At 36.9% G+C, this 25,468-nt stretch overlaps 8 protein-coding genes, 1 non-coding gene and 4 pseudogenes across 13 annotated transcripts; 7 read left to right on the top strand and 6 right to left on the bottom strand.

The window, feature by feature from the left end:
* Positions 1–57: 57 nt before the first annotated feature.
* On the bottom strand, positions 58–1,052 carry F59H6.14 (Integrase). The gene is made up of 3 exons (NM_001267118.3): positions 972–1,052; positions 333–398; positions 58–286 (listed from the first exon to the last, which is right to left on the bottom strand). The coding sequence occupies exons 1-3, from the start codon at positions 999–1,001 to the stop codon at positions 116–118; spliced, it is 267 nt and encodes an 88-aa protein (NP_001254047.1). The 5' UTR covers positions 1,002–1,052; the 3' UTR covers positions 58–115.
* On the top strand, positions 270–287 carry F59H6.13. The gene has a single exon (NR_050885.1). It is a non-coding gene; the product is annotated as an Unclassified non-coding RNA F59H6.13 (non-coding RNA).
* Positions 1,053–1,394: 342 nt separating the features above from the next.
* On the bottom strand, positions 1,395–2,322 carry btb-4 (BTB domain-containing protein). The gene is made up of 3 exons (NM_001383795.1): positions 2,006–2,322; positions 1,807–1,957; positions 1,395–1,730 (listed from the first exon to the last, which is right to left on the bottom strand). The coding sequence occupies exons 2-3, from the start codon at positions 1,892–1,894 to the stop codon at positions 1,501–1,503; spliced, it is 318 nt and encodes a 105-aa protein (NP_001370300.1). The 5' UTR covers positions 1,895–1,957; positions 2,006–2,322; the 3' UTR covers positions 1,395–1,500.
* A 363-nt stretch (positions 2,323–2,685) lies between these two features.
* Positions 2,686–3,885, top strand: bath-5 (BTB domain-containing protein). Its single transcript, NM_061757.4, has 5 exons — positions 2,686–2,812; positions 2,857–3,235; positions 3,282–3,432; positions 3,475–3,626; positions 3,677–3,885. The coding sequence occupies exons 1-5, from the start codon at positions 2,700–2,702 to the stop codon at positions 3,797–3,799; spliced, it is 918 nt and encodes a 305-aa protein (NP_494158.1). The 5' UTR covers positions 2,686–2,699; the 3' UTR covers positions 3,800–3,885.
* A 285-nt stretch (positions 3,886–4,170) lies between these two features.
* bath-3 (BTB domain-containing protein) lies at positions 4,171–5,402 on the top strand. The gene is made up of 5 exons (NM_061756.4): positions 4,171–4,287; positions 4,330–4,714; positions 4,776–4,923; positions 4,987–5,138; positions 5,191–5,402. Exons 1-5 carry the CDS (start codon positions 4,175–4,177, stop codon positions 5,311–5,313), a joined length of 921 nt encoding a protein of 306 aa, NP_494157.2. The 5' UTR covers positions 4,171–4,174; the 3' UTR covers positions 5,314–5,402.
* Positions 5,403–5,825: 423 nt separating this feature from the next.
* On the top strand, positions 5,826–7,026 carry bath-1 (BTB domain-containing protein). The gene is made up of 5 exons (NM_061755.5): positions 5,826–5,946; positions 5,997–6,375; positions 6,425–6,572; positions 6,624–6,775; positions 6,820–7,026. The coding sequence occupies exons 1-5, from the start codon at positions 5,840–5,842 to the stop codon at positions 6,940–6,942; spliced, it is 909 nt and encodes a 302-aa protein (NP_494156.1). The 5' UTR covers positions 5,826–5,839; the 3' UTR covers positions 6,943–7,026.
* A 986-nt stretch (positions 7,027–8,012) lies between these two features.
* On the top strand, positions 8,013–19,736 carry bath-21 (BTB domain-containing protein). The gene is made up of 5 exons (NM_061754.3): positions 8,013–8,134; positions 8,179–8,566; positions 8,635–8,782; positions 8,827–9,012; positions 19,562–19,736. The coding sequence occupies exons 1-4, from the start codon at positions 8,028–8,030 to the stop codon at positions 8,994–8,996; spliced, it is 813 nt and encodes a 270-aa protein (NP_494155.1). The 5' UTR covers positions 8,013–8,027; the 3' UTR covers positions 8,997–9,012; positions 19,562–19,736.
* On the top strand, positions 11,024–11,965 carry cya-2 (Cyclin-like domain-containing protein). Its single transcript, NM_061753.2, has 4 exons — positions 11,024–11,094; positions 11,154–11,502; positions 11,556–11,878; positions 11,954–11,965. The coding sequence occupies exons 2-3, from the start codon at positions 11,336–11,338 to the stop codon at positions 11,758–11,760; spliced, it is 372 nt and encodes a 123-aa protein (NP_494154.1). The 5' UTR covers positions 11,024–11,094; positions 11,154–11,335; the 3' UTR covers positions 11,761–11,878; positions 11,954–11,965.
* On the bottom strand, positions 12,042–14,984 carry F59H6.2 (annotated as a pseudogene). The gene is made up of 15 exons: positions 14,948–14,984; positions 14,624–14,902; positions 14,460–14,578; positions 14,175–14,411; positions 13,710–14,126; positions 13,505–13,667; positions 13,303–13,460; positions 13,207–13,259; positions 13,047–13,160; positions 12,754–13,005; positions 12,588–12,699; positions 12,468–12,540; positions 12,316–12,420; positions 12,114–12,269; positions 12,042–12,066 (listed from the first exon to the last, which is right to left on the bottom strand). Coding segments are annotated over exons 1-15 (2,300 nt in total).
* F59H6.3 lies at positions 16,346–17,188 on the bottom strand (annotated as a pseudogene). The gene is made up of 4 exons: positions 17,094–17,188; positions 16,825–17,045; positions 16,498–16,758; positions 16,346–16,449 (listed from the first exon to the last, which is right to left on the bottom strand). Coding segments are annotated over exons 1-4 (681 nt in total).
* A 1,492-nt stretch (positions 19,737–21,228) lies between the features above and the next one.
* F59H6.15 (Conserved plasma membrane protein) lies at positions 21,229–21,640 on the bottom strand. The gene is made up of 2 exons (NM_001322718.2): positions 21,594–21,640; positions 21,229–21,541 (listed from the first exon to the last, which is right to left on the bottom strand). Exons 1-2 carry the CDS (start codon positions 21,616–21,618, stop codon positions 21,252–21,254), a joined length of 315 nt encoding a protein of 104 aa, NP_001309568.1. The 5' UTR covers positions 21,619–21,640; the 3' UTR covers positions 21,229–21,251.
* A 159-nt stretch (positions 21,641–21,799) lies between these two features.
* ceh-85 lies at positions 21,800–23,153 on the top strand (annotated as a pseudogene). The gene is made up of 9 exons: positions 21,800–21,899; positions 22,025–22,084; positions 22,131–22,213; positions 22,262–22,311; positions 22,497–22,559; positions 22,610–22,685; positions 22,739–22,790; positions 22,853–22,882; positions 22,927–23,153. Coding segments are annotated over exons 1-9 (741 nt in total).
* A 35-nt stretch (positions 23,154–23,188) lies between these two features.
* On the bottom strand, positions 23,189–24,433 carry math-32 (annotated as a pseudogene). The gene is made up of 3 exons: positions 24,124–24,433; positions 23,775–24,049; positions 23,189–23,728 (listed from the first exon to the last, which is right to left on the bottom strand). Coding segments are annotated over exons 1-3 (1,125 nt in total).
* Between the last annotated feature and the right edge of the window lie 1,035 nt (positions 24,434–25,468).

Here is a 25,468-nt window from a genome sequence, read left to right as displayed (position 1 = left end):
GTTGCATCTTTTTTCTTTTTCTCTTTTTCTTCCTGTTTTTGTTTGAGATGTTCTTATCTTTTCTTGGTCCGTTCTTCCTCTCTTTTCAAGTGTGTCTCCTCCTTCATCTTCTGCTCTAAATTCTTCTTATCCAATAGAGCTTGTTTTCTCCTATCTTTCTCCATATCACGGGATCGAGTTCTATTCCGCCTTTTTGGGCGTCCGTTGTGCATCTTGCTTTACGAGTCTCCAACGTGGACTTATAGCTCTTCAAGCTCATCGATTTACCCGAATTGTGAAGATATCTCTACAAATATTGAATATAGCTACGTTTCTCATTTTTAAAACCTTACCTCAACCAGTCGTACTTCTTCTTCTCCGTATTTTTCGGCGAGCTTTGTCTTTTGAGACTCGGAAATCTGTAAGATATTCAAAACTTATTTTATAATTTTTTTTTTCTAATTTCGTATTGTTCCATGACAGGGTCTCATTTTTTAGTTTGTAGACTGGGATTTGGACAAATTGACTTTTCGTCTTTTGAAGTGGTATTGGTTTGAGGATATGGTCGGAATGCAGTACTAGGGTACTTTTGCAGTACGGTAGGAGCACTATAGTTTAGGAAAACTTGAATTTTTTTTTGTTTTTGGAAGAGATATTGGTTTGGGGTTCTCTGAAAATCAGAAAAAAACATATTTTGAGAACGAGAGAATTTTTTGTGCGATGTATGAAACCTTGAGGAACTTTCAATGGCCTTTTTTTAGATATCAATTTCTGGAAACAACCAATTATTTCGAAAAACGTCAAAAAATAAGATAAAGATTAGTGGGACTTCTAGAAACTGAGAATTTTTTAAAGAAATATCAATAATTTTTTTGGAAAGTTCAAGAAACTTCTAAAAGGAAAAAAAAAATTTTTTTCAGAAAATTTTTTCTGGAAATCTTTTTAAAGTAAAATAATCTTCATACTACTTGTCATCATTTGTTTCTACTCACCATTTCATTCGTATCGCGACAAGGTTCCATTTTTTGATTGAAAATTGATTTAAAATTTGTCTGAAAATACAGAATTCAAGCAAAAAAGAGAAAAATCGAATCAAAATCTCAAAAATCTGTTTGCGCGTCAATTCTGGTGTATCATGTGCACTGTGTACTCCATTGTCTACCGTAGTTTGCAGGATTTTAAACCAATTTTGACGATTTTTTAATTAAAATTCTCTTCAAAAACTTGATTTTCTTCGAAATAAAACATGGAAAACTCAATTTAATCAATTTATTTCGTATTTCAACAAAAATAAATTCGACATTCGTGGTGGATTACTCAGAAATCGCTTGAAAATGAAGAAGCCGAAATTTTAGCTAATTTTCTGTGAAAAAAAGGTTTCCACTCGACCAAATTGGCAATTTTCGAATCCATTTCGTCTGTTTCAGTTTATAACAAAACATCGTGATTTTATTCGAAAAGTCAACAGTAAAGGACAACAACAACGACAAAAATAGAAGAAAAAATTAGAATCCAGCGAAGTTAAAGCTTCTCGTACTCCAAGGTTTTGATTAACTCCTTCACTTTTTCGAGTGAATCCACCTTCCAAGTCGATTTATTGAGAAGCATTTTCATTTGATATTGATCTGCCAAGCGAATCAGTTTTTCATTTTGCATTTGGCTGTTGTAGAGAAGTTGCTGTTCCACAATATTAGTTACAGCTGGAATCAGGAAACGATCAGCCATTTCGAGAAGTTTCTCGGAAGTTTCATCTGAAAAAAGGAATTTCAATGAAAAGTTAAAACATCTTAATGATTTATATTTGAACTATTGAGAAAATATTTTTACCATTTGGAAAAATTGTTCTCGGGTAGATTGTGCCCAGCATCAGGCAAAAGTCCTCGTACGTAACATCCTTGATTGGAATCTCAGTCATTTCAGATTCTTTGAAATTTGATGAGAAAAGTTTACGGAAGAAGTTTGAGTGGAAGGAGAGGAACTGAAAATAATAATGGAATTAGAAACATAAACATTTTTTGCCACTTACCGCTTTGGAAACATGAAGCTTCTTGTCTCCAATCACCAGAATTGCATCCGTTCCTTCGTTGGCTGAACATACTTCAAATTAATACTCCCGAAAGGCTCGAAAAGCAAACGCGCTCTGTTGAACACCTTCTGCGCGCGCATTCAAATTTAGTTTTTTCTTTCTTCCAAATATTTTTATACGGAAAGTGATAGTTTCACACTGTATTTGCAAATTTTAAAGACAATTTTTCGAGCCTTTCGGGCGCATTAGTTTGAAGTCTGTTGAAAAAAGAATAACAATCGACAGAAAAAATGATTTTGGGGAATTTTTGAATTTATTCTGTTGAATAAAAATTATATAGTACTTAAAATAATTTTTCCATTTAAATTTCGATAAAAAACAAGAAAAAGCAAATTAATATGGGCAAGAGTTTCAAAAAAAAATCAATAAATCGAAAAAGAAATCTCGCAAAACTACGGTAAGCGAAAAAGTTCACATTGCACACAATGCACCTGAATTGACGCGCAATCCGTTTTTTTTGTGATTTTCCAGTTTGTTTTTCGATATATTTTCCATATTTTCGTTCACAATTTCAGTATTTTCATTTAAAAAAAATGTTCCGAAACGAATAAATTATTAAATCTATTGATGCTAACCCACTCATTTTCAGTTTTTGCGACTTTAATAATTTTAATTTTCAGCAAGACTCTTCGAAATGGTCGCCACTGAAAAGAAATTCACGCTCAGGCACATTTTCAAGAATGTATCACAGTTGGAGGACGGAAAATATTTGTATAGTCCCGATGAAGATCATTTCAATGTTGATTGGTAAGCTTTTATGATATTTTATTGATATATAAAATGATCTTCAGGAATATGTCAATTTCTCACAAGAAAGAAAAATTGGGAGTATATTTTTATTGCTATAAATCGGAAGAGAGTGCATCCGCGTGGTCCATTGATACTGAATACGATCTTGCACTCAAAAACTCGAGTGGGAAACGAATTTCAATAGATTTTAAGTATAAATTTTCGACCTCAACAGGATTTGGAACTGCTGAATTGGTTAGTTGGGACGCAATGATCAAGGATTACCTGATCGATGACGTCATCATCATGGAAGCCACTGTAAAAATCATAAATTTGATGGGAATTCCGAAGAAAACGCTCAGAACATTCGATGAGTCGAACGAGGAGTTTTCCGATGTGATTCTGACTGTCGAAGACGAGAAGTTCTACGTTTTGAAGCAGGTTTATTTTTCCCATTTTCCTTTTTGAATTCAGTAATATTTTTCAGTTCCTCGCCTCTCATTCTTCACACTTCAAGACACTCTTTTTGAGAAAATGCGAGGAAGAAGCTGAAAAATCAGAATATACACTTCAGGATATCAACTCCATCGATTTTCAGAATCTTCTAGAGGTGTTGCACGGAGAACCGGCTATCGATGGTAAAAAATGCATAAAATTCAACTAGTAATTGTAAATTTCAGAGGAAACTGTTCAAGGAATTCGTGATTTGGCTGACAAGTACGATATGCCGTTCCCAACTCGCAAATGCGAGGAATTCCTTATCGATTTGTCTGAAAAATCGATAAAGGAGAAGCTTAAAATCGCTAAGCAATTCCAGCTGGAGAAGTTGAAGGTAAAAAAGCTCTCCCGGTCTGTGTAAACTCTAAAAATCAAATTTTTCAGATGCATTGTCTCTCAAAAATCGAAACTGTCGATCATATCAAAGCGGCAATGACAGGCGATCCAATTGAAATGGATTTGAGTGTGCTGGCGGCTCTTCTCGGAAAATCACTGGCTCTTCATTGATCTTTACGATCGAATTTGTTAATTTTTTACCTTAACTATTCTATCCTTGTTTTTTGTTGAAATTTTGAATGAATCCTTGTTGTTTTTAATCTGCGGCAGTTAAAATAAGCGGTGTTCATCAACTTTCCGACATTTTCCTGCCAAAAAGTCACTTTTCGATTTAAAAAATGACAGAAAAAGCGGCCAAGTACGGTAAGCAACATAGAGTCCGCAATGCACACAATACACCAGACTTGACGCGTAAACATTTTTATTTTGGGATTTTTCGATAAAAAATCGGTATTCAGGCGCATTTTGTCGAAAAAAGTTGCTTTTTTGTCACAAAAACCAGAAAATTCAGTATTTTCAACTCGAAAAATCAAAAATTTCAGCCAAATGGTCGCCACAAACAAGGAATTCCAGCTCTTCCACACTTACAAAAATGTATCGAAATTAGAGGACGAAGGAACTCTTCTGAGCCCAAGTGAAGAGCATTTCAACGTTCAATGGTCAATTTTTTCCAGAAGTAATCAAATTTCTCAATTTTTCAGGTATATGGCAGTTTCTCACAAGAAAGAAGACATGGCAGTCTATCTACACTGCAATATACTGGGACAAACTGAAGAAACATGGTGCATCAATGCCGAATTCGAATTTACGCTGAAAAATTCTTGCGGAAAACGATCTACGGAAAAAACCACCGTTAAATTCACAAATTTGGAGAATATCGTCTACGGATGGAAGAAATTTATTAGTTGGGAGATGCTGGCGAAGGATTACATAATTGATGATATTATTATTGCTGAGGCAACTGTTAAGGTCACCAATATGACTGGAATTCTCAAGAAAAAGCTGAGAAGCTTCGAGAAATCCGAGGAAGAATTTTCCGATGTAGTTCTCGCTGTTGAAGATGAAAAGTTCCATGTTTTGAAGAAAGTACGGGGGTTTTTTTTCGATTTTTTCCAATTTTTCGTAAAAATTTATCGATTTTTTCCAGTTCCTGGCCTCCCATTCCACCTATTTCAATGCTCTTCTTCTCGGGAATTTCAAGGAAGCCGAGATTTCAGAAGTCGCGCTCAAGGACATTGATTCCACGGATTTTCAGAATCTTTTGGAGGTTCTGTATGGCGAACCGGCTATTGATGGTGGGAAATTCAAGAATTTTCAAGAAATTTTCAAGAAAAATAAGCTAAAAATTCAAATTTCAGAGGACACCATCGAAGGAATTCTCCATTTGGCCCATATGTACGATATGCCATTTCCAACCCGAAAATGCGAGGAATTCCTCATCGATTTTTCTGAAAAACCAATTAAGGAGAAGCTCAAAGTCGCTAAAAAGTATCAGCTGGAGAATTTGAAGGTAAAAACCTGAAAAACAAAATCGAAAAATCAATAAAAATCCAATTTTTCAGAAGTCCTGCCTCATGAAAATCAGTACAATCGATGAAATCAAAGCGGCGTTGGCTGGCGATTCGACTGAAATGGATGTGGCTGTGCTGGCGGCTCTTCTCGAGAAAACTCTGACTTTTCATTGATTTTTCGAGGAATTAATGTTTCTGTTTTATGTTACTGTTTTATCCCTGTTACTTGTTATTGTTGACATTGTTGAATAAAATTCTGTTTTTTTTTTTCGATTTTTAGCGACTAAAATTGATTAATATTGGTAGTTTCTAACCAAAAGAATATTCGGGGGCGGTTTTTAAGCAAAATCGCCTTTTCAGCAATTTAGAACTTGAACTTTGCGATTTATAAGCATTTTTCCTTCTCTTTTTTAGTGTTTTTTTGCCTGAAAAACACTAAAAAATCAGTTTTGAATTAGAAATTCGATAGAATTCGTGAAAATTTCAAAAAAAAAATCGAGCAAACTACGGTAGGCGTGGAAGTCCGCAAGCGCACACAATGCACTTTAATTGACGAGCATTGGTTTTTTTTTCAGAAATTAATAGTTTTTTCTCGATTTTTCATCAAAATTCAAAACACTTTACACTTTCTTAGTCAGGCTAATGTGAGAAAAATCGGATTTTTTAAAATTCGTATCTAATTCCAGAAAAACTCTCCAGAATGGTCAAAAAGGAGTTTCATCTCACTCACACGTTCAAAAATGTATCCAAATTGGAAGATGGAAAAACTCTTTATGGTCCCGAAGAAGAACATTTCAATATTCCATGGTCAGATAGAAAATACACTTCTCGAATAATCTCCAGCTTTTTATTTTCAGGCAATTGTCATTCTGTCGCAAAGAAGAATTTGTTGGTGTCTTCCTCCGTTGTCTGAGACCAACCGATGGCATCGTACCCTGGGAAATCAACGCTGATTGCATCTTGAAACTAACTTCCTCGGCGGGAAAATGCCTGTCACACAGTTCTACCTACATTTTTCAAAGTATAGGCGGATTTGGCCGACGTAAGTTCGTCAGTTGGGATACCCTAGTGAAGGATCACCTGGTTAATGACAGTATCATCATGGAAGCAACTGTCATGATCACCAAAATGACAGGGATCTCGAAGAAAAAGCTGAGAAGCTTCGAGAAATCTGAGGAACAATTTTCCGATGTGGTTCTTGCAGTTGAAGACAAAAAGTTCTTCGTTCTCAGAAAAGTTAGTGTTTTTTATGCCATTAAAAAAAATTTATCGATTTTCTTTTCAGTTCCTCGCTTCCCACTCTTCATATTTCAAGTCTCTTCTTCTCGGAACATTCGCGGAAGCTGATAAATCGGAGATCAAACATGAAGCCATCAATTCCATCGATTTTCAGAATTTTCTGGAGGTTCTGTATGGTGAACCGGTTATCGATGGTAAAATCGTTCAAAATTACTTTCTGCAGTAAACATAAATTTAAATTTCAGATGATGACGTGGAAGGAATTCTTCACTTGGCCCACATGTACGATGTACCTGTTGCAATTCGAAAATGCGAAGAGTTTCTGATCGAAAAATCTGAAAAATCGATGAGGGATCAACTTGAAATCGCCAAGAAATATCAGCTGGACAATTTGAAAGTGGGAATATTCGTGATTTTCGGGGAAAAAACGATTTTTTTCAGAAGTCTTGTCTCTCCAAAGTGAATACAGTCGAGGAGATCAAAGCGGCATTGATGTGCGATTTGGCCGACATGGATCCGACTGTGGTGGCGGCTCTTTTCCGTAAATCGTTGGCTCTTCTTTGATATTTTTGATCGAGTTCTATTTATACTCCCGCATTTTTAAAAAAATAATTTTTTGTTGAAATTACGAATAAAGTTCCGCTTTTTACCCTTTTTTGTATGCAAAAATTGAATAATTATTGATGTTTTTGTCCATTTCTAAAATATCTGACATCAATTCCCTCTTTAGCTCTTCAAATCTTGGTTTTCCTTGATTCCGACAGTTTTTCATCCATTTTTTTGCTGAAATCTTGGTCAAACTACTCAATTCTTCTAGTTTTCATTGAAATTCGCTTGCAAATCGATAAATAATTCCCAAAAATTGACTCAACTACGGTAGCCGAGGAAGTTAAGTTAAACTACGGTAGCCGAGGAAGTACGCACTTGCACACAATGCTATTTAACTGATGCGCAAAACGGTTTTTTTTTTGAGATTTTCTTGTTTTTTCTCACTTTTCAGTAGAATTTCAAGCGTTTTTATCAGAAAAATGCCATTAAATTTATGAAAAGTGTTTCTTACATTTATTTTGAAAACATTCTCATTATGCTAGTACATTTCGAAGAGGCTACACACGGCGTTCTGGCCTTCCTCATTGAATTTTTAGCGCTCTATTGACAATCGCCGGCGCGCAAGAAAGTCGTGCACTCCACACGGACAAATACATTTATTTTTACAACTAAAATCGAGCCGCGACGCGACACGCAACGCGCCGTAAATCTACCCCCGATATGGCTGAGCCAAAATGGCCTTTTTCAGCAAACTCTTCCATTTTTAATTATGAGGGAAGCAAGAAATCCGTGGCTACAAGTTTAATCGATTTCAAATTGAACGTAGTGTCAGGCTGACTCATTACGGTTTGATCTACAAAAAAATGCGGGAATTTTTTGTCTTAAAAAATGTGACGTCAGCACGTTGTTAACCATGCGAAATCAGTTGAGAACTCTGCGTCTCAATTCCCGCATTTCTTGTAGATCTACGTAGATCAAACCGTAATGAGACACTCTGACACCACGTGAATTAAAATTGTCTGTAACTTTTTGAATTTTGCGTAGTTTTTGCAGATTTTGTTTAAACTTTAAATGTATTTGATTCCAGAAATCTCTCCGAAATGGTCAAAAAGGAATTCCAGCTCACCCACATTTTCAAAAATGTATCGAAATTGAAAGTGGGCAAATTTGCATGGACTCCGATGAAAGAGCATTTCAATGTATCATGGTGAGTTAGGATTCCCTATTGATGTTAAATATCAAATATTTCAGGCAAATCGCCATTACCCGCACTCATTTCCGCAATGAGGAGAAAATGGAAATTCAAGTCGGTTGTCAAAAATTGACGAAAGACGATGTTCCCGCGGGAGTTGAAGGAGAATTCACCATAAAACTCACTAATTCATCTGGAATAAGTACATCGAAATCTAGTAGATTGAAACTAGTAAAAAATGGTGGACTTGGATTCCTTAAAATTGTGTGGAAAGTAATGCAAGATGAATACCTTATCGATGACAGTATTATCATTGAGGCAACTGTCAAGATCACCAAGATGACAGGGATCTCTAAGAAACCGCTCAAATGCTTTGATCAGTCAAAGGAAAAATTTTCTGATGTGATTTTGGCAGTTGGAGACCAAAAGTTCTTTGTTCTCAGAAAGGTGTGTCCTTTTTAAAAACCCTTTTCTCTATTTTCAAAAATTATATCTTTAAATTTTTAATTTTCCAGTTCCTTGCCTCCCACTCCACCTTCTTCGAGTCCCGGTTTCTTGGAAATTTCGATGAAGCTGATAAATCCGAGGTTACACTCCGAGACATCGATTCCGCCGACTTTCAGAATCTTCTAGAGGTTCTGTACGGAGAGCCTGCTATAGATGGTAGTCAATGAATAAGGTTATGATATAGGAAATCCAATTTTTAGATGACACGGTTGACGGGATTCTCCACTTGGCCCACATGTACGATATTCCGCTTCCGATTCGGAAATGCGAAGAGTTTCTGATCGAAGTATCTGAAAAATCGATGAAAGATCAGCTTGTGCTTGCCAAGCAATACCAACTGGAGAAGTTGAAAGTAAAGAAGAAAACGTGATGACTTATTATACTCGGTAAAACGTTGCAACTTCATAGCGCACGCTTGCAGCTTCTTAGCAAACTTCTGCAACTTAATAAAAACAATTATATAAAGTTGCAAGAAACTGTTATGAAGTTGCAGAAATCTGCAGAGGTTGGCAAAACTTGGCGTGGGGCGCGCAAATGAAAAACAAATCGAAGCGCTTGCAGGTGTTGCAGCTTTTTAACATGTTTCTGCAGACTCTTGCAGCTTCTTAACATTAATTTTCTTTATCTCGATCCCTTGGTCCTTTGCTCTTCGTTCATCATCACCACAGGTAAAGCGCCACAGGTTAGTGGCAGCTTAATGGCAGGTTAAAAGCCGCCAGCAGGTTAGTGGCAGCTTAGTATCAGGCTAAAAGTCGCTGTCGGACTAAGAGCAGGTTAGTGTCAGCTTAGTAATTTTCGCTCACATTTTGAGAAAAGCGCGTCAGGTGAACGGCGAGTAAGTGTCAGGTGATGGGTCAGATGAGTGAAAATTAAGGTTTCAAAAACTGACAAGGGAAGTCTTTGAGGGGGTCCGTAGATTTGGGGTTCTCATGCTAAAATTCCTACAGAAGAGTGTTAGTTATGATCTCTCCAAAAAATTTAGCTGCCCCGGTCAAGTTTCAGCAAAGTTATGACGTTTTGAAATTTCAGTTAAAAACACCATTGAAATCCACTGTCTAACCATGCAGTCCACGCAAATCTCAGCTTGCGTGACCACCGAAAATGTGACACCCACCACATTGAGTTGAAAAATGTCCTCGGTGGCCGAGTTGGGAGTGCGCGCGTCTGATAAGATTTAAGCTCTGGTTCGATTCCTTCTATTTTTAAATATTTTTGTAAGTTGAATAAAGTTGTAAAACAACTCATTCAAACATTTTTGCGCATTTTTAAAGTGATTTTATTCTTATTCGGGAACCTAGAATCATTGTCCGCACTTTTTGGAAATTTTTATTTTTTTCATTTTTGCTCAAAATTTCTTGATCAACTCCAAGCAAAAAATTCAAAAAATTTCATTTTTCTAAACAATTATGAAATTGCTATGTTGTTGTTCAGAAATGTATGAAACGTACATTACACAAGTTTTAACTCTCTATTCGCAAGTAAACCGTCGAAATGATCTACATCTCACGAACTTTGTGCAAAATATCTAACCAACTTTGAAGTTGCATAACTTCGTTGAGATAAATTATTTTGAAAAATGATCAACTAACAAAATGTTTGTTGAATAACAGTGAACAAAGTTTTAGTTATAAACTTTTTGATACCTCCAGCTACAAAGAAGAAAACAAGGTTGGCATTTGGCTAGTTTTTTTATTAACATTGTGTTTTGGAAAACGGTCACAACTTTTTGGTGTTCACTTTATGCCAATCACTTTATTCCTAACAACTTTCCACTTGACAAGTTTTTCATATTTCCGCTGCCAACGGTGCTAGACCATTTTGGAAGTATTGGCTTTCTATGAACAAGCCAAATTGACTGTTGTATTTTTTTGCCCAAGAGTGTGATTGAGCCATGAAAACTTAGGAAAATACTAAAATATACATTTCCCACACATTCAAGCAGTATTCAGGATTTTTGGAAAAAAATTTTTATCAACATTTTTTTCATAAGGGGGGACCCTTATGAAACTTTTGATATCAGTGGAAAATGTTTAGTTAAATTTTTTCTGAACTAAATTTTTTTTAATTTTTGTTGTTTTCAAGCACAAATCACATTTCCGACTCAGCGTGATTTTTTTTTGTTTTTACGACTTCTAATAAAAGCGAGAAAACATTTCAAAAGAAGCTCCAAACTCAGATGGCAACGACACTCCGAAATAACGGTAGCGCGCCCTCTCTAGCGTAAATCCTCCTCATTTTCGAAATTATTTTTTCAATTTTTCTTCTTTTTTTTTCTTCGATTTTTCTTGGTTTTCTTCAGCAATTCTTTGATTTTTCGGCAAAAATAATTATTTTCCGTATATTTATTGGTGTTTCAGCATTTTCAACGTTGACGGGAACGATTGGGATGGCACGGGAATGGCTGGAGGAGAGAATTACCGGCGGTGGCGACAACATTGCTTCATGAAGAACGAAAGATGGAAGAAAAGGTTAGAGTTGAACTCAAAAATTAAATTATTCATTACAATTTATGTTTTCAGAGTCGTGCAGAGTCGTCGCCTCTTCGACATTGACTACAAGCGTCCACTAAACCACCTCATCCTTCCATTTTGATGAAAATCAACGAAAAAAGGAGCTAAAAATGAAGAAGCTGTGAAGTAGATTCAAAAGAAAGTAGAAGAATCGAGCCTCACGCGAATGCTTTGACAGGCAAACACAAGTTAATAAGAGATGCGAACAATTCTCATCGATTGGTTCAGCGATGCCGTGAGAGAGTACATTTCCCGAAAGGAAGCAGTTCATCTCGCGGCGAGCCTCGTGGATCGTGCTCTTCCAATGTTCAACATTGATAAAATGCGATTTCAACTGGTTGGAATCACGTCGATGAGGATCGCAGTGTATGTTCTTAATGCAATATTTCAATGTAATAATGTAAATATTAAATTTTTAGAAAATACGAGGAAATCTTTCCACCTATCCTATCGAATACCCGACATTCTTTTGATGGAGCGATTCTTTATTGGAAAGTTCGACTTCATCGTCGCAATGCCCACACCATCTTGGATCGGATCATGCTTTGCACAGAGAATGAACTCGGCGTTTGCCGCCAGCTTCTTACCCAAGGCTTCGCAACTTCTTACCCGAGCCTTGCCTAAAAAATAAAAACATTTATAAGGAGTAGGCAAAACTTGGGTAAACCTTGGACAAGAGTTGGGTAAAAACTGGGCAAGACTTGGCAAATTTTGGGTGGAAAGGCTCTCGGTTCTTTTTTTCTATTCAGTAAAGCGTTTATAAATCGGCGATTTATTAGAACAATGAGACGGCAACAACAAATAATAATGAATCTACAAAAAAAAAAACAAAACGTGAATTTAAAAAAGGAAATTTAAAAATAACCGTTTGTCCTGGACCCGGAAGTTGGCGAAAATGTCACTTTTCAGTCGCGAGATGAAGAGTTGAAACTGAAAATATAATAATCAATTAATTTTAAAGTATACAAAAACCTTACAATTTGAGAATATCTTCTGGCGAAGCGTCCACCTTCTGTTCCTCTTTGAACTTTCTAAGCTGATCCCATTTCAAGTGGATCTTTCACCCTTTCCGAGCAGCGCAAGCCTCGAGAAGCTTCGTCCTGACATCGTAGTGATACGTTCTCAGATTTGACCTGTAAGAAATCAATCAAGAGTTTTAGTGGTATTACAAATTCCTACATCGCAATTCCAAGAGCTTCGATGGAGTTGGTGATGCATGTGATGCGCTCATTTCGGCGTCGATGAACTTCTTCTTCCCATTTGTCGCCAAGCGTCTTCAAGAACCTAAAAGAAAAATATGAATACTACATTCCTATGTTTTGAAATCTCACGGATGATCAGAATCGATGTCTCCTCTGGTCAAGTCTTTCGGGAGATATACACCTACAGCATCAAGTCCAACATCTGTTGAAAAACAACTAATCCTGATTTTTGTAGTACAAAAAACTTACCGACAAAAGCTTGGACCACTTCCTTTGGGAATTCTACAAAATTCTTGTCCACGCGACGAACCGAGCGGGGACGATACGTGTAGGGCCAAATATTGTAAACCGGTTGAAGTAACTGAAAATAGGAAATGGAACAATAAACCAAAAAAAAACAAAAAAAGCTACTTACGTCTTTTAAGACAGACATAAAAAAGTGGGAAAGTTGTGTAATTGCATCTTTCCCAATCAGACGGCTAGAATTGTAAAGGTCGGTAATATCGCATGTCGGAAATTCGCCAGTAGCATTGATAATATGCGAAATTTGAAGATCCTTCTTGATGATTATTCCTGGCTGTATGTTCTTCGCAACTTTTGATGCAAGTGAATTCATCGATGCTTCTACGGACGCAATAGTTTTTTCTTGTGGCCTTTGCATTTTCATCTGGAAAAAAATATTGCTCATTAAATTCGGTGTTTCCATACCATAATTCCCTGGCCAACGTGAATCGACTTTCGTTCATCATCGGTGCACTCATCCAGGGTATCGATCAGTTGGAAAATTGAAATATCTGGGCACACAGTATATCGGCAAAACTCCTACAAATAGTTAAGAATATGGAAGAAAAATTTCAGGTGCAAAAACCTCCAACTCAGAGAGCTTCTTCCTCTTGGAACAGTGGATCTATCGACAACTTCCTGTTAAAAAAGTCTGAGATAAGAAAAAAGATGATACAATTACCGCCCAGATCGCTCTCTCATTTGTGGTCAAAATAAGGTTGATTTTACGTCCACTGACGTGTGTCAGCTTCAAAACATCTCGAGAAGTCCCTTCAAAAATAAGATGAAGACCATCGTATCCATCACTCCATGGAGACGGAAGACATGTTGGAATGAGTTCTAAATCTCGTTAAGCTCGAGTTTCTGATAAGTAAAAAACATACTTGGAGGTCTATGAAAGGAATTGTAGAGACGGCTTCTAGTAGACTGAGTCCATACAATTTTGGTTGAATTATTTCGAGTGCCAAATCTGGTTCCTTTAATATCACATCGCGAACATGAACTGTAGGATTGCCAATTTGGGAGCCTGTGAATCTTTCTACTAGCCTGGAAACAAATTGTAGACTTTTTTTCTCATCGGTAACTTACGTCCATATCTAGTACTGAGAAACAGATTTCTATCCGTATTTTGTACTCAACATCATTCAGTTTGAAGATAAGTGGATTCACGGTGGTTTCATCTAATTCCAAACGCATTCTTTCAACCAGCGAGGAAAAGTCTCCAGTGTGCAATTTCTTTTTTGATAGCATTAAGGCAGACATAATAACCATCTCCGGGCGATACTCTTGAAAACTACATCGTTCTGAGATGATATCATTCGGTGCAAGAAAAACAGGCCAAATTTGGCCTCTAACATTTCCTCGCTTCTGACATCCATCCGTATTGAATGTTAAGAAAAGCGTGACTATGTCGGGGTACTTTGCTCGACTTTCTTCTAATTTGGCCTTGTACTTTGGAGTCTGGCAAGTGCGGGAGGAGAGGGATGTTGAAGATCCTTGTTGATTCTGAAAGTTGTGATAGTCAATGCACATTTAGTTTTTAAAACAATGTACCAGCAATTTTTTGTTGAATGCACCACTTGTCAGCAAAACTTCGACTTGTTTCCTAATGGAAAGTGTAACAGCCATTTTGGATAACGATACGTTACATTGTGACAAAAAATACCGATTGCATTTTTTGTTGACACATTTCTGGGATTCCGTGAGCATATTTCCACAACTCGCACAGTAACGATAAACTCGCATGTCATAATCCACCCAAGCGCCAATTGTCCTCCAAATTTCCGACAACTAAAGAAATAAAATTTTATGTTGATTATAAAATAAAAGAAAACCTACCCTGATATCAGGATATGTTCCAATTAATCGTCCTGTTTCAAAAATGTCGGTTCCCATCGATTTACTAATATTATTGTAAGCAAAAAAGGCAGCGATGTAGTGGATGGCATTTTCACGACCTGAAGCTTTAACAATTAATATATAAAGATGAGAATAGGTCGTACCAAATTTGTTATCCTGGTCCTCTTCAGGTGATGTGCAATCAATTTCTGGAGAAACCATGTGACGTTGTTCTTCTTCCAAATTTGGAAAATCATTTTCTTGCGAGCTTTCTACGTTTTCTTCTTCATTACGAGATGTTCTGCCGCTTGTATCCACTTCGGTCGGAGAGTTTCTGACGCATGTTTCTTCATTCTGATGTTTAATTGCGACATCACCGACTTCATTTGACTGCAGATCACTTCTTAAATGTTCATGCTCGAATAAGTGTGGCCATTCTCGTTCTGAAATTTAGATGTTCTGATGAAAATTTGTTTCATAAAACTTACGCAACACTTTCTTCGGAACCCTTTTGTACTGACGCATGTGTTATCTTCAACGATGTGAGACCACCAATTTCGTATATGAGCTGCAAAAACAATCACAAAACTGAACTCAACAACGAAAAAGAACACTATTTGAAAAAAAAAACAAAAAAAAAACATATATAAATTGAAAAGTTATGAAAAAAATGCGATAAAATATTCAAAATTAGGCGTTTCGAAAATTACGATTATGTGCCGTTACGGGCGAGACGGATGCGTGCCGCGTGTTTAAGGTTGGGTAAAACTTGGGTAAGACTTGGGTAAGCCTTGGGCAAGGCCTGGGGGGAGAGCGAGCGTGCAGCTTGCGTTAAAAATGTTGAAGTTGGATAAGACTTGTGCAAACTCTGGGAGAGAAGTTGGCAACAGTTGGGTAAGAAGCTGGAAAGTCCCAAACTTGGGGAAGAAACTGCCGGGAATTGCCGAGAACTTTACAAAGTGAGTTTAAAATCATAATTTTTTAGCTCTTTTGGAAAAAACTAGCGATTTCTCTCAACTTTAACGTTAATTTTTTACAGAAAGATGCGGAATGATGTCAAACTCCTCGAGCTGTCGCCGATAGATGCTCATTTTCTACGTTACCGCCCATCTGATGCTGCTTAGAATCACAGAATCAACAATTCGACCAAGTGGCTGCTAATGATGGATCCAAGGAATCGGGAATCGAGACGAGGCTCACACTGAGCCGAAATATTAAATAATATTTATGTGTTTTTCCCTTTTTTCAGATTTATTTTTTCATTTTTCATGTTCAATAAACAAAATGTTTGGCAATTTTTCTCTTTTTGTATTAACATTTAATAATAAAAAGCAGTATTCCCGGTATATATGGGCCTAATACGGAATCTAAAATAACCTGACACAAACCTGACGTTGACCTGTTGCCGGCCCGCGGCGGCTTAGTGTCAACTTGACAGCGGGCCGCGATTTCACCAGCCAGTTGTTCTCCATTCAGCAGCCAGCGGCCTGCTGGCAGGTTGCCACTAACCTGACGCGGTTTACCTGTGACTATCCATTGCGCCAAATCTGCCATGCGCGTAATACGATGAAATGAATTGATAAATGTGACAACTACAAAAAATAACACAGGTAAACCGCGTCATGCGAATATTCGTCGGGTGACGGGCCGCTATTTCGCGAAAACGGTACATGGCTTCGGTGAAGGCGCGGGCCGCTATTCGATGAAGAACTGGCGAAAAACGAACCGGTGAATGATGAGGACGCTGCGAATGCCCAGCTAGCTGCCACCCCGTTATTCGCCATATATTTGAAATTTGCGGTTCATTAATAACAATTGATAGTTCATATAAATTTTTATTTTATAAAAAATAAAAGAAAATTTGAAAAAAAAAGAAAAATCGAAAATTAATCGGATGACGACGGGTTGGTCGATGTATGTCCGCTTCTTCGTTGTTCTCTCACACGTTTCGAGGCCACGAGGCGGCAGGAGTCGGTGATCGTTGAAGCCGCTGAAAACAAAAAATGGTTTTTAATTAAGTTTCAACTATTTTTCTTACGTGATGAATAATCGTCCAGTTGACGAATAGCACAGTCCACGTGGGCGTGTTTGGTGGTGGGGCCTCGTCGATCACATTATCCTGATTTGGCCAATTTAACTGTTGCTCGGTGAGTCGCATTCGGAGATATATTCACAAATTGGAATTGCATCCATCTCCAGTGTGATGATTATGATGAATTAGAGGCGCTTTCGGTGCAACTGTCCCGGCTACTTGACGATGACGATAAAAACTGGGATTACGACGAGATTCACAGTTTCTCTGAAAAATTGTAGTTTGTTATCGAGAATCCAGGAACTTTTCGAATATTTTATCAACAAAACCAACCGTTTTCCAAGTTTTCCAATCAATAATGTCGTTCATTTTCGGCGGGCTTTCCGGTTCATCCAATTGGGGCTCAATGCCGGCGTTGAGCGTTTGGCGGATTTTCATCATCGGAAAAATCGAATGGAGCCACAACTTAAGATGCTTGGCAAACAGCCACTCCGGTGAGATTCCATATAAACTTTAGACGTCTCTGGAGTTTGGATGGGAGTGTGCTGCTAATTCTGAAAATTCGAGTTGATAAAACTTTGGGTTAAAAAATTAATGATTACATTGATAAATTGAGCACAAATTTCCGACTTCCGGTCTTTAATTGTAGCATGGATTATCGACTTGTTGGAAGAATTGTCGGATCAGAGTCTAGCATCAGGGCAGTCAAACTGCGAAGATCTGTAGAAGTTCCAGCGAAGAATCTAACAGGAGTCTCTCCATTTCTATGGATTCCGCGTCGGATCCGCGGATGAATCGACACCTCAACGTCGGAAATGCTGAAACACGAGTATATTTACGGAAAATAATTATTTTTGCCAAAAAGATCAAAGAATTGCTGAAGAAAACTATGAAAAATCGAAGTAAAAGAAAAAAATGGTTAAAAAAATAATTTCGAAAATGAGGAGGATTTACGGTAAAGAGGGCGCGCAACCGTTATTTCGGAGTGTCGTTGCCATCTGCGTTTAGAGCTTCTTTTGAAATGGTTTCTCGCTCTTATATTGAAGTCGTAGAAAAGAAAAAATCACTTTGAGTCGTAAATGTGATTTGTGATTGAAACCAACATATAATTGAAAAAAAGTTAAGTTCAATAAAAATTTAATTAAAAATATTTTCCACAGATTTTAAAATTTTGATAACTCTTATGAAAAAATTTTGGGAAAACATTTTTTTCCAAAAAATTTCAATACTGCAATACTTGTGTAAGAAATGTATATTTTAGTATTTTCCACAGTTTTCATAGCTCAATCGCACTCCTGGGCAAAAAAATACAACAGTCAATTTGGCTTGTTCATAGAAAGTCAGTACTTCCAAAATGTTCTACCTCCGCAGGCAGCTTAAATATGAAAAACTTGTCAACTAAAAAGTTGTTGTGAATAAAGTGATTGACAAATTATTTATTGTAACTTTTTTCCATCTTGGATGGCTGAGCAGATAGGAGCACCTAGTTATGAGTCAAATATCACTGAATTTGACTGATGATATCTCGGTACTCTGCACAGAAAGCAAAAAACTATTAAGTATGAAACATGTTCCATAACAAACTAAAAAAGTTCGTAGTTGACAATTTTTTGATATCTTGCTTGCCCGATGTGGGACATGACTTCGAAAAACTGGCATATCAGGTAGATCTGTTAGAGGGATAGAGGTTTTTTACAGTTTCTTAGTTTTCGAAAGCACCACATTTGGTACGAAAACTTATGGAAACGAACAAGTAAACATATTTCTACAATATGTGATAAATATTTGACAACTTTTGAAAAAAAAATTTTTTCGATTTTTATGAAAAAAATCCAAAGGGTCCCCCCTGATGAAAATTTATTCGAAATTTTTTTTTTGAAAACTTTTCATAATTTGATCAGATGTTATAGAAAAATGTAAAAATGATTGTTTTTTTTTAGTTTCGATGTGCTGAACACGAGTTCAAACGAAAACCTGAGGTGTAGTAGAACACCTATGTTCAAAAACGCTTTCACTTTGGATGCTTATATCTCCGTGGAAAAAATTTTTATGACAAAGCGATCAACTACAGAATTGATTATCTTAATCTAATGTACAACTTTGTAGTTGAACGTTTCTCATCAAAAAAATTGGTGGTCGAGATAAAGTTGTGTTAATTGCGGAAGCTACATGCTTTTATTTTCCACTTCTTTTTCTGTTCCTATCTTTTGATCAAAATTGGAACATCGGAGGAATCATAAGGGGACCCTTATGAAAGTTTAAAAATCAGTGGAAAACATTTTTCACAAAATTATTTGTTGTTTGCAATCACATTTTTGGCTCAAAATGATTTTATTTTTTACGGCGGCTACTACTGGGTTCATTCGACGCTCGTCGGTTGGCGGCCGGATATTCACCGAATATTCGTGTGTGCCGGTTCGAAAAAGTTTGCTCGAAATATTTTGTCACCCATTTCAACAACTCATCTTACTTTCGCGCGATTCTCACCTGAAGCGGTTCTTCTCAAAATCAAGCAAAAATCATTCGTCCGGTACTGAACAGTTTTTCGCATGTTTGCGGTTTTTCGTCAGTAATTGACCAGATATTCGCGTGTTAGCGGCTGTTCGTTCGTTATTCATCAGTTGCTCGCATGACGCGGTTTACCTGTGAAGCTGGGGCACAGCTCTCTAAAAAACAGCGCGTGCGTCGCCAGAACCAATTCGATTGAATCTTTGCGAAGAAGTTGCAGGGGATTGTTAAGAAGTTAAAACATGAAAAGATGTCTAAGAAGTTGCAAGAGTGTGCTATGAAGTTGCAACGTTTTACCGAGTAGCTCTTAAGCATAGGCCTGACAAAAAACATCTACCTGTGGAGTCAGAATGTCTTATTTTGGTTTGACCTTCAAAAAATGCGGGAATTGAGGCACAGACATCCCATCTGATTTCGCATATCTAAAAGCGTTTTGACGTCACAATTTTTCTGTAAAAATATTCCCGCATTTTTTGTAGATCAAACTGTAATGAGACAGCCTGGCAGCACGTGCAGCTACAGTTAAAACCCGAATTAAAATAATTCTATATAAGCTTTTCAGACATCGTGCCTCTCGAAGATCAATACAGCCGATGAGATCAAAGCAGCGATGGCGTGTGATCTTGCAGACATGGATCAGACGGTGGTGCAAGCTCTTCTCCGTAAATCCGTGGCTCTTCATTGATTTTCTGTTTTTCTTCTTTTTAAGTTTTTTGTTGAATAAATCTTCGTTTTTAATTTACGACGCGCTTTAACTAGGTAGGCTTCAGTCATTTTTCCACATAAAAATTGCTGAAAACCCCCAAAAATTGTAGGCACTGAAAAAACTTGGCTAAATTTGGTGGACTTTTATTTTCAGAAAATGTGCCTTAAGCACTAAAAGCTTTTCGCAAAAGGATTTCCTCAAAGCTTATATATTTTACAGAATTCTGGTGTCAAAGTGTCCCATGTTTGATCTACAAAAATAGCGGGAATTTAAAGTGTGTGCTGACGTCACATTTTTCTGGACAAAAAAAATTGAAGACTTTTTGGAAAAATTGATGAGCAGAAGTTAGATTCTAGATATCAAAAAACTTGAATTGTGACCTAGAAACATATGCCAATAAGCCATCGATGCACCATATCTAGGACCTTTCTTTGGTAGATCATAGTTAATGCATTACTACCGAATTGTTTAAAAAAAAACCAACTTTTTGATAACGCAAAAGACATCAGAGATATGAAGTTTTGCAAGACATGGTGCATCGGTCAAAATTTTAAAATTGAGCTGCTGATTAGGATTTTGATATGACAAATCAGAAATTTCCAATAAAAATTCTAGCTTTTGCTTCATAAAAACTTTATTTCCTAAACTTGGTTAGTACTTTCAGAGTTCGGTTTTCTTTCTTGTTGGGACCATTGTTATTGAGAAATTACTACTTTTAAATCTAAATTTCACGTTTTTTTCTAAAAAAAATAAAGTTAATTTTAACAGGTGATCCACGTAAATTTAATAGAAATTTATCAATTTTTAAAAATTTTTATTGATTTTTCCAAAGCTTTATTGATTTTTCTCAAGTAATATTGATTCTACCGGCAATAATTGATTTTTCTGGAGGATTATCGTCTTATTCAAAGATTTATTGATTTTTTCGTCAATTTATAATTTTTTTCGAACATTTATTGGTGTTTTTTTCCGGGAATTCAATGATGTTGCTGAAAATTATTGATTTTTCTGAAAATTTATAGAATTTATCGAAAAATGTGACGTCAGCACGCACTCTTAACTATGCGAAATCAATTCCAAAGCTGTGTCATGATGCACCATGTTTGACAAATTCACTTTGACAGTTCATATCTCGGTTTATTATGGTGATATCTACAAATGCCCAATTGCAAAAATGTAGGCAAAAAGATTTCAATTATTTTGTCTGTTGGCAACTTTTTGATAACTCTGAAACTAGCCGAGATATGATTTACCAAAGGCTGGGAAGGTCGATGCACCTTCAATTTTCAACTGCCAAAATCTCTAAAAATGAGGGGTTTCCAAGTTTCTACACAAGAAAATCAAATACACCGCGGTTTTATTAGTTCACATTTGTTCCAGCTCAGAACCTTGACAGCTAGTGTTTGCGTACTCTTGAGCATACAGTAACCTTCTAAAATTTAAAAATTGAGCTAGAAACTTCTATAGCTTTTGAGGGATAGTGTGAAGTTTCGTGCTGAATCTGAATTCAATCTGAAATGGGCAAACTTCATAAAAACTTTATTCTCTAAACTTGGCTGGTACTTTCAGAGTTCGACTTTTCCTCCTGCTTCTTCTTCTCTTCTTTATCCTTTCCATAATACCCTCTTCCACCATAGTACCCAGGTGCATACATTCCACCACCACCTCCATAGTATCCACCACCATATCCACCACCGTAACCACAGCAAGTTCGAATGCAAGCAACTACAGTCCCGACGAAACATGTGATGAAAATCAGTACAAAAACTCCGATGAGAATTAATATGAAAAGCGGAGGTCCTGACCCCACTTGTCGTTTGAATCGGTGCAAAATATCTGGAAAATTCGATGAAAAATTGCTGAAAAAAAAAGGAGAAAAGCTTCTCACCATATTCACTGCTTGTTGGGACCATATTTATTGAGAAATGGCGGAAATAAAATTTCACGGGTTTTGTCTATGGAAAACTATTATTTTAACCAGGCAATTCACGCAGTTTATTCTAAAAAAAATAAAAAATAAAATAAAATAAAATAAAAAAAATAAAAAAAATTGGACGAGGTGGAGGCTCGAGAAAAGAAGAAAAATGCCGATTTGAGGAAGAAATTGGTAGAATTGGAGAAAAAGTTGGAGAATTATGAGAAACGTGTCAATAATTTGGAAGAGACCAAGGAAAACAATAAGGAAAGAACGAGAGTGAGTTTTTTTGAAAATACCCGCTTCGCGGCGACCCCCGAGCATCGCGAGCCGAGCCTCTTGTGTTGTGGAGCCCGGAAAGTGTCGGCCGCGGCGAAAAAAGTTTGAATCATTGTAATTTTCAGGTAGTCTACCAGCGACAAAAACCTCATGCACAATTATCGATACCGATTTACTCGAGAAAGGTTTTAAAAAAAAGTTTTATCCCCCCCCAAACTCGTTTGCTTTTAGAATTCCGAAAAGACCGTGGTCCTTCATGTCAAAAAATGAAAGAACTGGCAGCACAGATTAATGTTGACCTACAATATGTTAACGTATGAGTTTCAAGTCGATTGGTTTCGATGTAATCTTTTAAGTTTTAGTTTTGGTTCGCACAACGTCGAGTGGCTTCTACAAGGGACAATGGTAGGAAGTATGAGTTATTTTCAGGGTTTTCGTAGTTGTATTTTCAATATGATTTACTAAGTTATACTTCAATCAGAAAGAAAAATAGACAACAGTGCGCCTTTTGTGCGAGTGCGTGTTTTGACAGTATTCCACTTTTAAAACAAAAATTCCCGTACGCCGATTTCCCAATGCCTCAAATTCAACTCTCAGACCACGAACAACAATCAAAGGAAAACTTTATTCCAGGTGAAGCTATTGAAGTGCTTGAGAATGGTGAGCGTTTCTGTATTCAACTGACCAACCCACATTTTTTATTCTTCCAGAATTTGCAACTAACCCTGAGCCTTGAACTTCAATGAACTTCGGATGAAGACTAACATACAAGTACATTTGATCAACGTATGAATTCCAAATTCCAACTTTACGTTGTTGTATTGATGTTTCATTTTCAGAACTGGTTTTCCGATCGTCGACTTGCTGTCCAAGAAGATGCATTGATGAGAAGTGAGTTACTTTTAAATATTATTCGTTATAAAATGTTGCAATTCAATTCATTTCAATTTCAGGACCTGAAGCTGTTGAACTTCTCGAAAAAGGTGAGGAATGTTGCATATAAACATCCGGATTACTTTGTTTTCAGAATTCCAAATTACTCCTTTTCCTGTGTTTTACAAAAAACAGAATCTGGCCAAAAAGATCTCCAATATCTGATTCGTTTGAAAATAATTTTGAAGCTCGGCCAAAATTAAATCGAATATTTATTTTGACTAAGAATGTAATGTACGATGGAATAATACGGGCTTGCTTGGAAAATTGGGGAAAATTGGGGACAATGAACTGGGATATGATTTTATTCTGTGATTAGTAAATTAGGAAGATAAGAGATTTATTTTCATTTAAAGTTAGTGATCGAAGGCCATTTCCAGCCACTTCTCCATTGAATACTCCTGATCCCCCACTGGTATCGCAAATCCAGAGAACCTATCAACATCATTCTCGTCCTCAATTCCAGTCGTGTCCAGAATCTTCACATTCGCTTCAAATACAAAAGCATCGTTGCACATGTTTGACCAGTTTTCCCATCTTATGAGTTTACCCCATCCACGACCCACTGGGTTTTCAAACACAACCTTGCCATAGAACGCGACATTTCTTCCATTAGTTGACACTAACTTTAATTGATATTCAGTTTTAATTGACCAATTTCTGGATTCATCTAGTTGTTTCAAACAATTAAGAAAGAGCCCAATAAATCCATCTTGTCTTCTAATTTGCAATTTCTTGAAATATTGAGTTGAATAAACATACTCTACTAATAATAACTTACCATGGAATGTTGAAGCGAGTTTGGGTGTCCGAAAAGATGCTCCTTCCTTCTTCAATACTTGACATGTTTTTGACAGTATGGGATAGTACAAATGATTTCTCTTGGCATGACAATTCTTAAAATAATCGATTTATAACATTCTACATATACTAAAAAGAAACCTGTAATTTGAATTATTTTGACATGAACTTCCACATCGATACTGCCATTGGTCACATAATCTTTTTCCATATCATTCCAACTAATAACCTTTTTTCCCCAATTCGACGTAGCTCCAAAGATAGCCTTGTGCTGTGTTGAATGAAGTTTCCCGCTCGCAGAAATCAGTTTAAATTCATATTCACACTCAATCGACAATTTTCTTCCTTCGTACATTTCTTTTTCGCAGCGCAAATAAGTTCCCAGAAACTCGTTAGACTTTTTTATATGCATTCTCCTGAAAAACTAACAATTTTCCCATAGTGCTCCAAAACATTCAAAAAGATACCATAAAAAAAAATCTAATTTTACATTTGACTTTAAAGAAACCCGCACTGCTAACAATATCGGCATGGATTTCAATGATAATACTATCATTATCCACATAATCTCTCAGCATATTCTCCCAACTAATGAATTCGTTCATTCCATGTCCTTCCGGCTTTTGGAATTCATATTGAACAGTCCGTCGGAAAAACTTCCCACTGACAGCTACTAGTTTCATCGTGAATTTCGTTTGAAACGACCACTTTCTCTCTCCAAAGCATTCCTCCTTTTTACATTGCAGGTTCAATCCAAGAAATTCTCCTTTTCGGAATATTTGAAGTTTCCTAGAAAAATCGAGCGAACTTTCAAAGTATTTTGGATGCGACAAAGTCTATTTCATAATAATAATACCAGCCGTTCGCACGCGCCAAGGCGCGTGCTCCGTCTGGCTTGAGATTTTTCCAAAAATTCACATAAAAATCATTGTAGTTTCTAGATTTTTAAAACATATTTTCAGCTTGGTTTTTGAATTTTACAACTTGAGGTTGAAAACAGCATTGAAACAAATGTCATGTTTCGGATTATCAGTGAGAATATGAGATCTTCTCTTATTGAGTTTCAGTTTTAAATATTTGGGAACAAATCGTGAATTTGATATAATTTCAATTTAAAATTACTTTTTTGAATAGTGTTTGTTCAAAACTATTTCACTTTGACAAATAAAGAAATGTTGTATATTGTTATTGGTCGAAGTTCAATCGCTTCCAGCATGGCACAGCTGGTAGCGCGCGCGTCATTGGCGCGCGGACCTTTTGGTTCGATCCCCGCGAGGGCAAAAAAATTCTAAAATAGCAAAAGTGTTGCTGAGAATGGTCAAACTACTGGAGATGTCTAGCGAGACCCAGATAAGAGCAGAGGTGCTTCTGAGAGGGTTGGTGATTCAGGGGTAGTGCGAGCACTATCTCCTGTCTCTTATGTGGCACATTGTTGTGTTTCTGTGGTTATAATAATACTCCCTCCCCCCATACTCCTACATATGGGGGCGAGTGAGAAGGCTGGAGTTGTCGAGCGAGACCTCAGAAGAGAGCTGAGTTGTCTAGCGAGATAGCAGAGAAGAGATGAGTTGTCGAGCGAGACCTCAGAAGAGAGCTGAGTTGTCTAGCGAGATAGCAGAGAAGAGATGAGTTGTCGAGTGAGACCTCAGAAGAGAGCTGAGTTGTCTAGCGAGATAGCAGAAAAGAGCTGAGTTGTCTAGCGAGATAGCAGAGAAGAGATGAGTTGTCGAGTGAGACCTCAGAAGAGAGCTGAGTTGTCTAGCGAGATAGCAGAGAAGAGATGAGTTGTCGAGTGAGACCTCAGAAGAGAGCTGAGTTGTCTAGCGAGATAGCAG

This window comes from Caenorhabditis elegans, chromosome II (genome assembly GCF_000002985.6).
Source record: "Caenorhabditis elegans chromosome II".
Taxonomy (NCBI): domain Eukaryota; kingdom Metazoa; phylum Nematoda; class Chromadorea; order Rhabditida; family Rhabditidae; genus Caenorhabditis; species Caenorhabditis elegans.
Note: the sequence above shows the minus strand (reverse complement) of the source record. Positions and strands in the feature narration are given on the sequence as shown.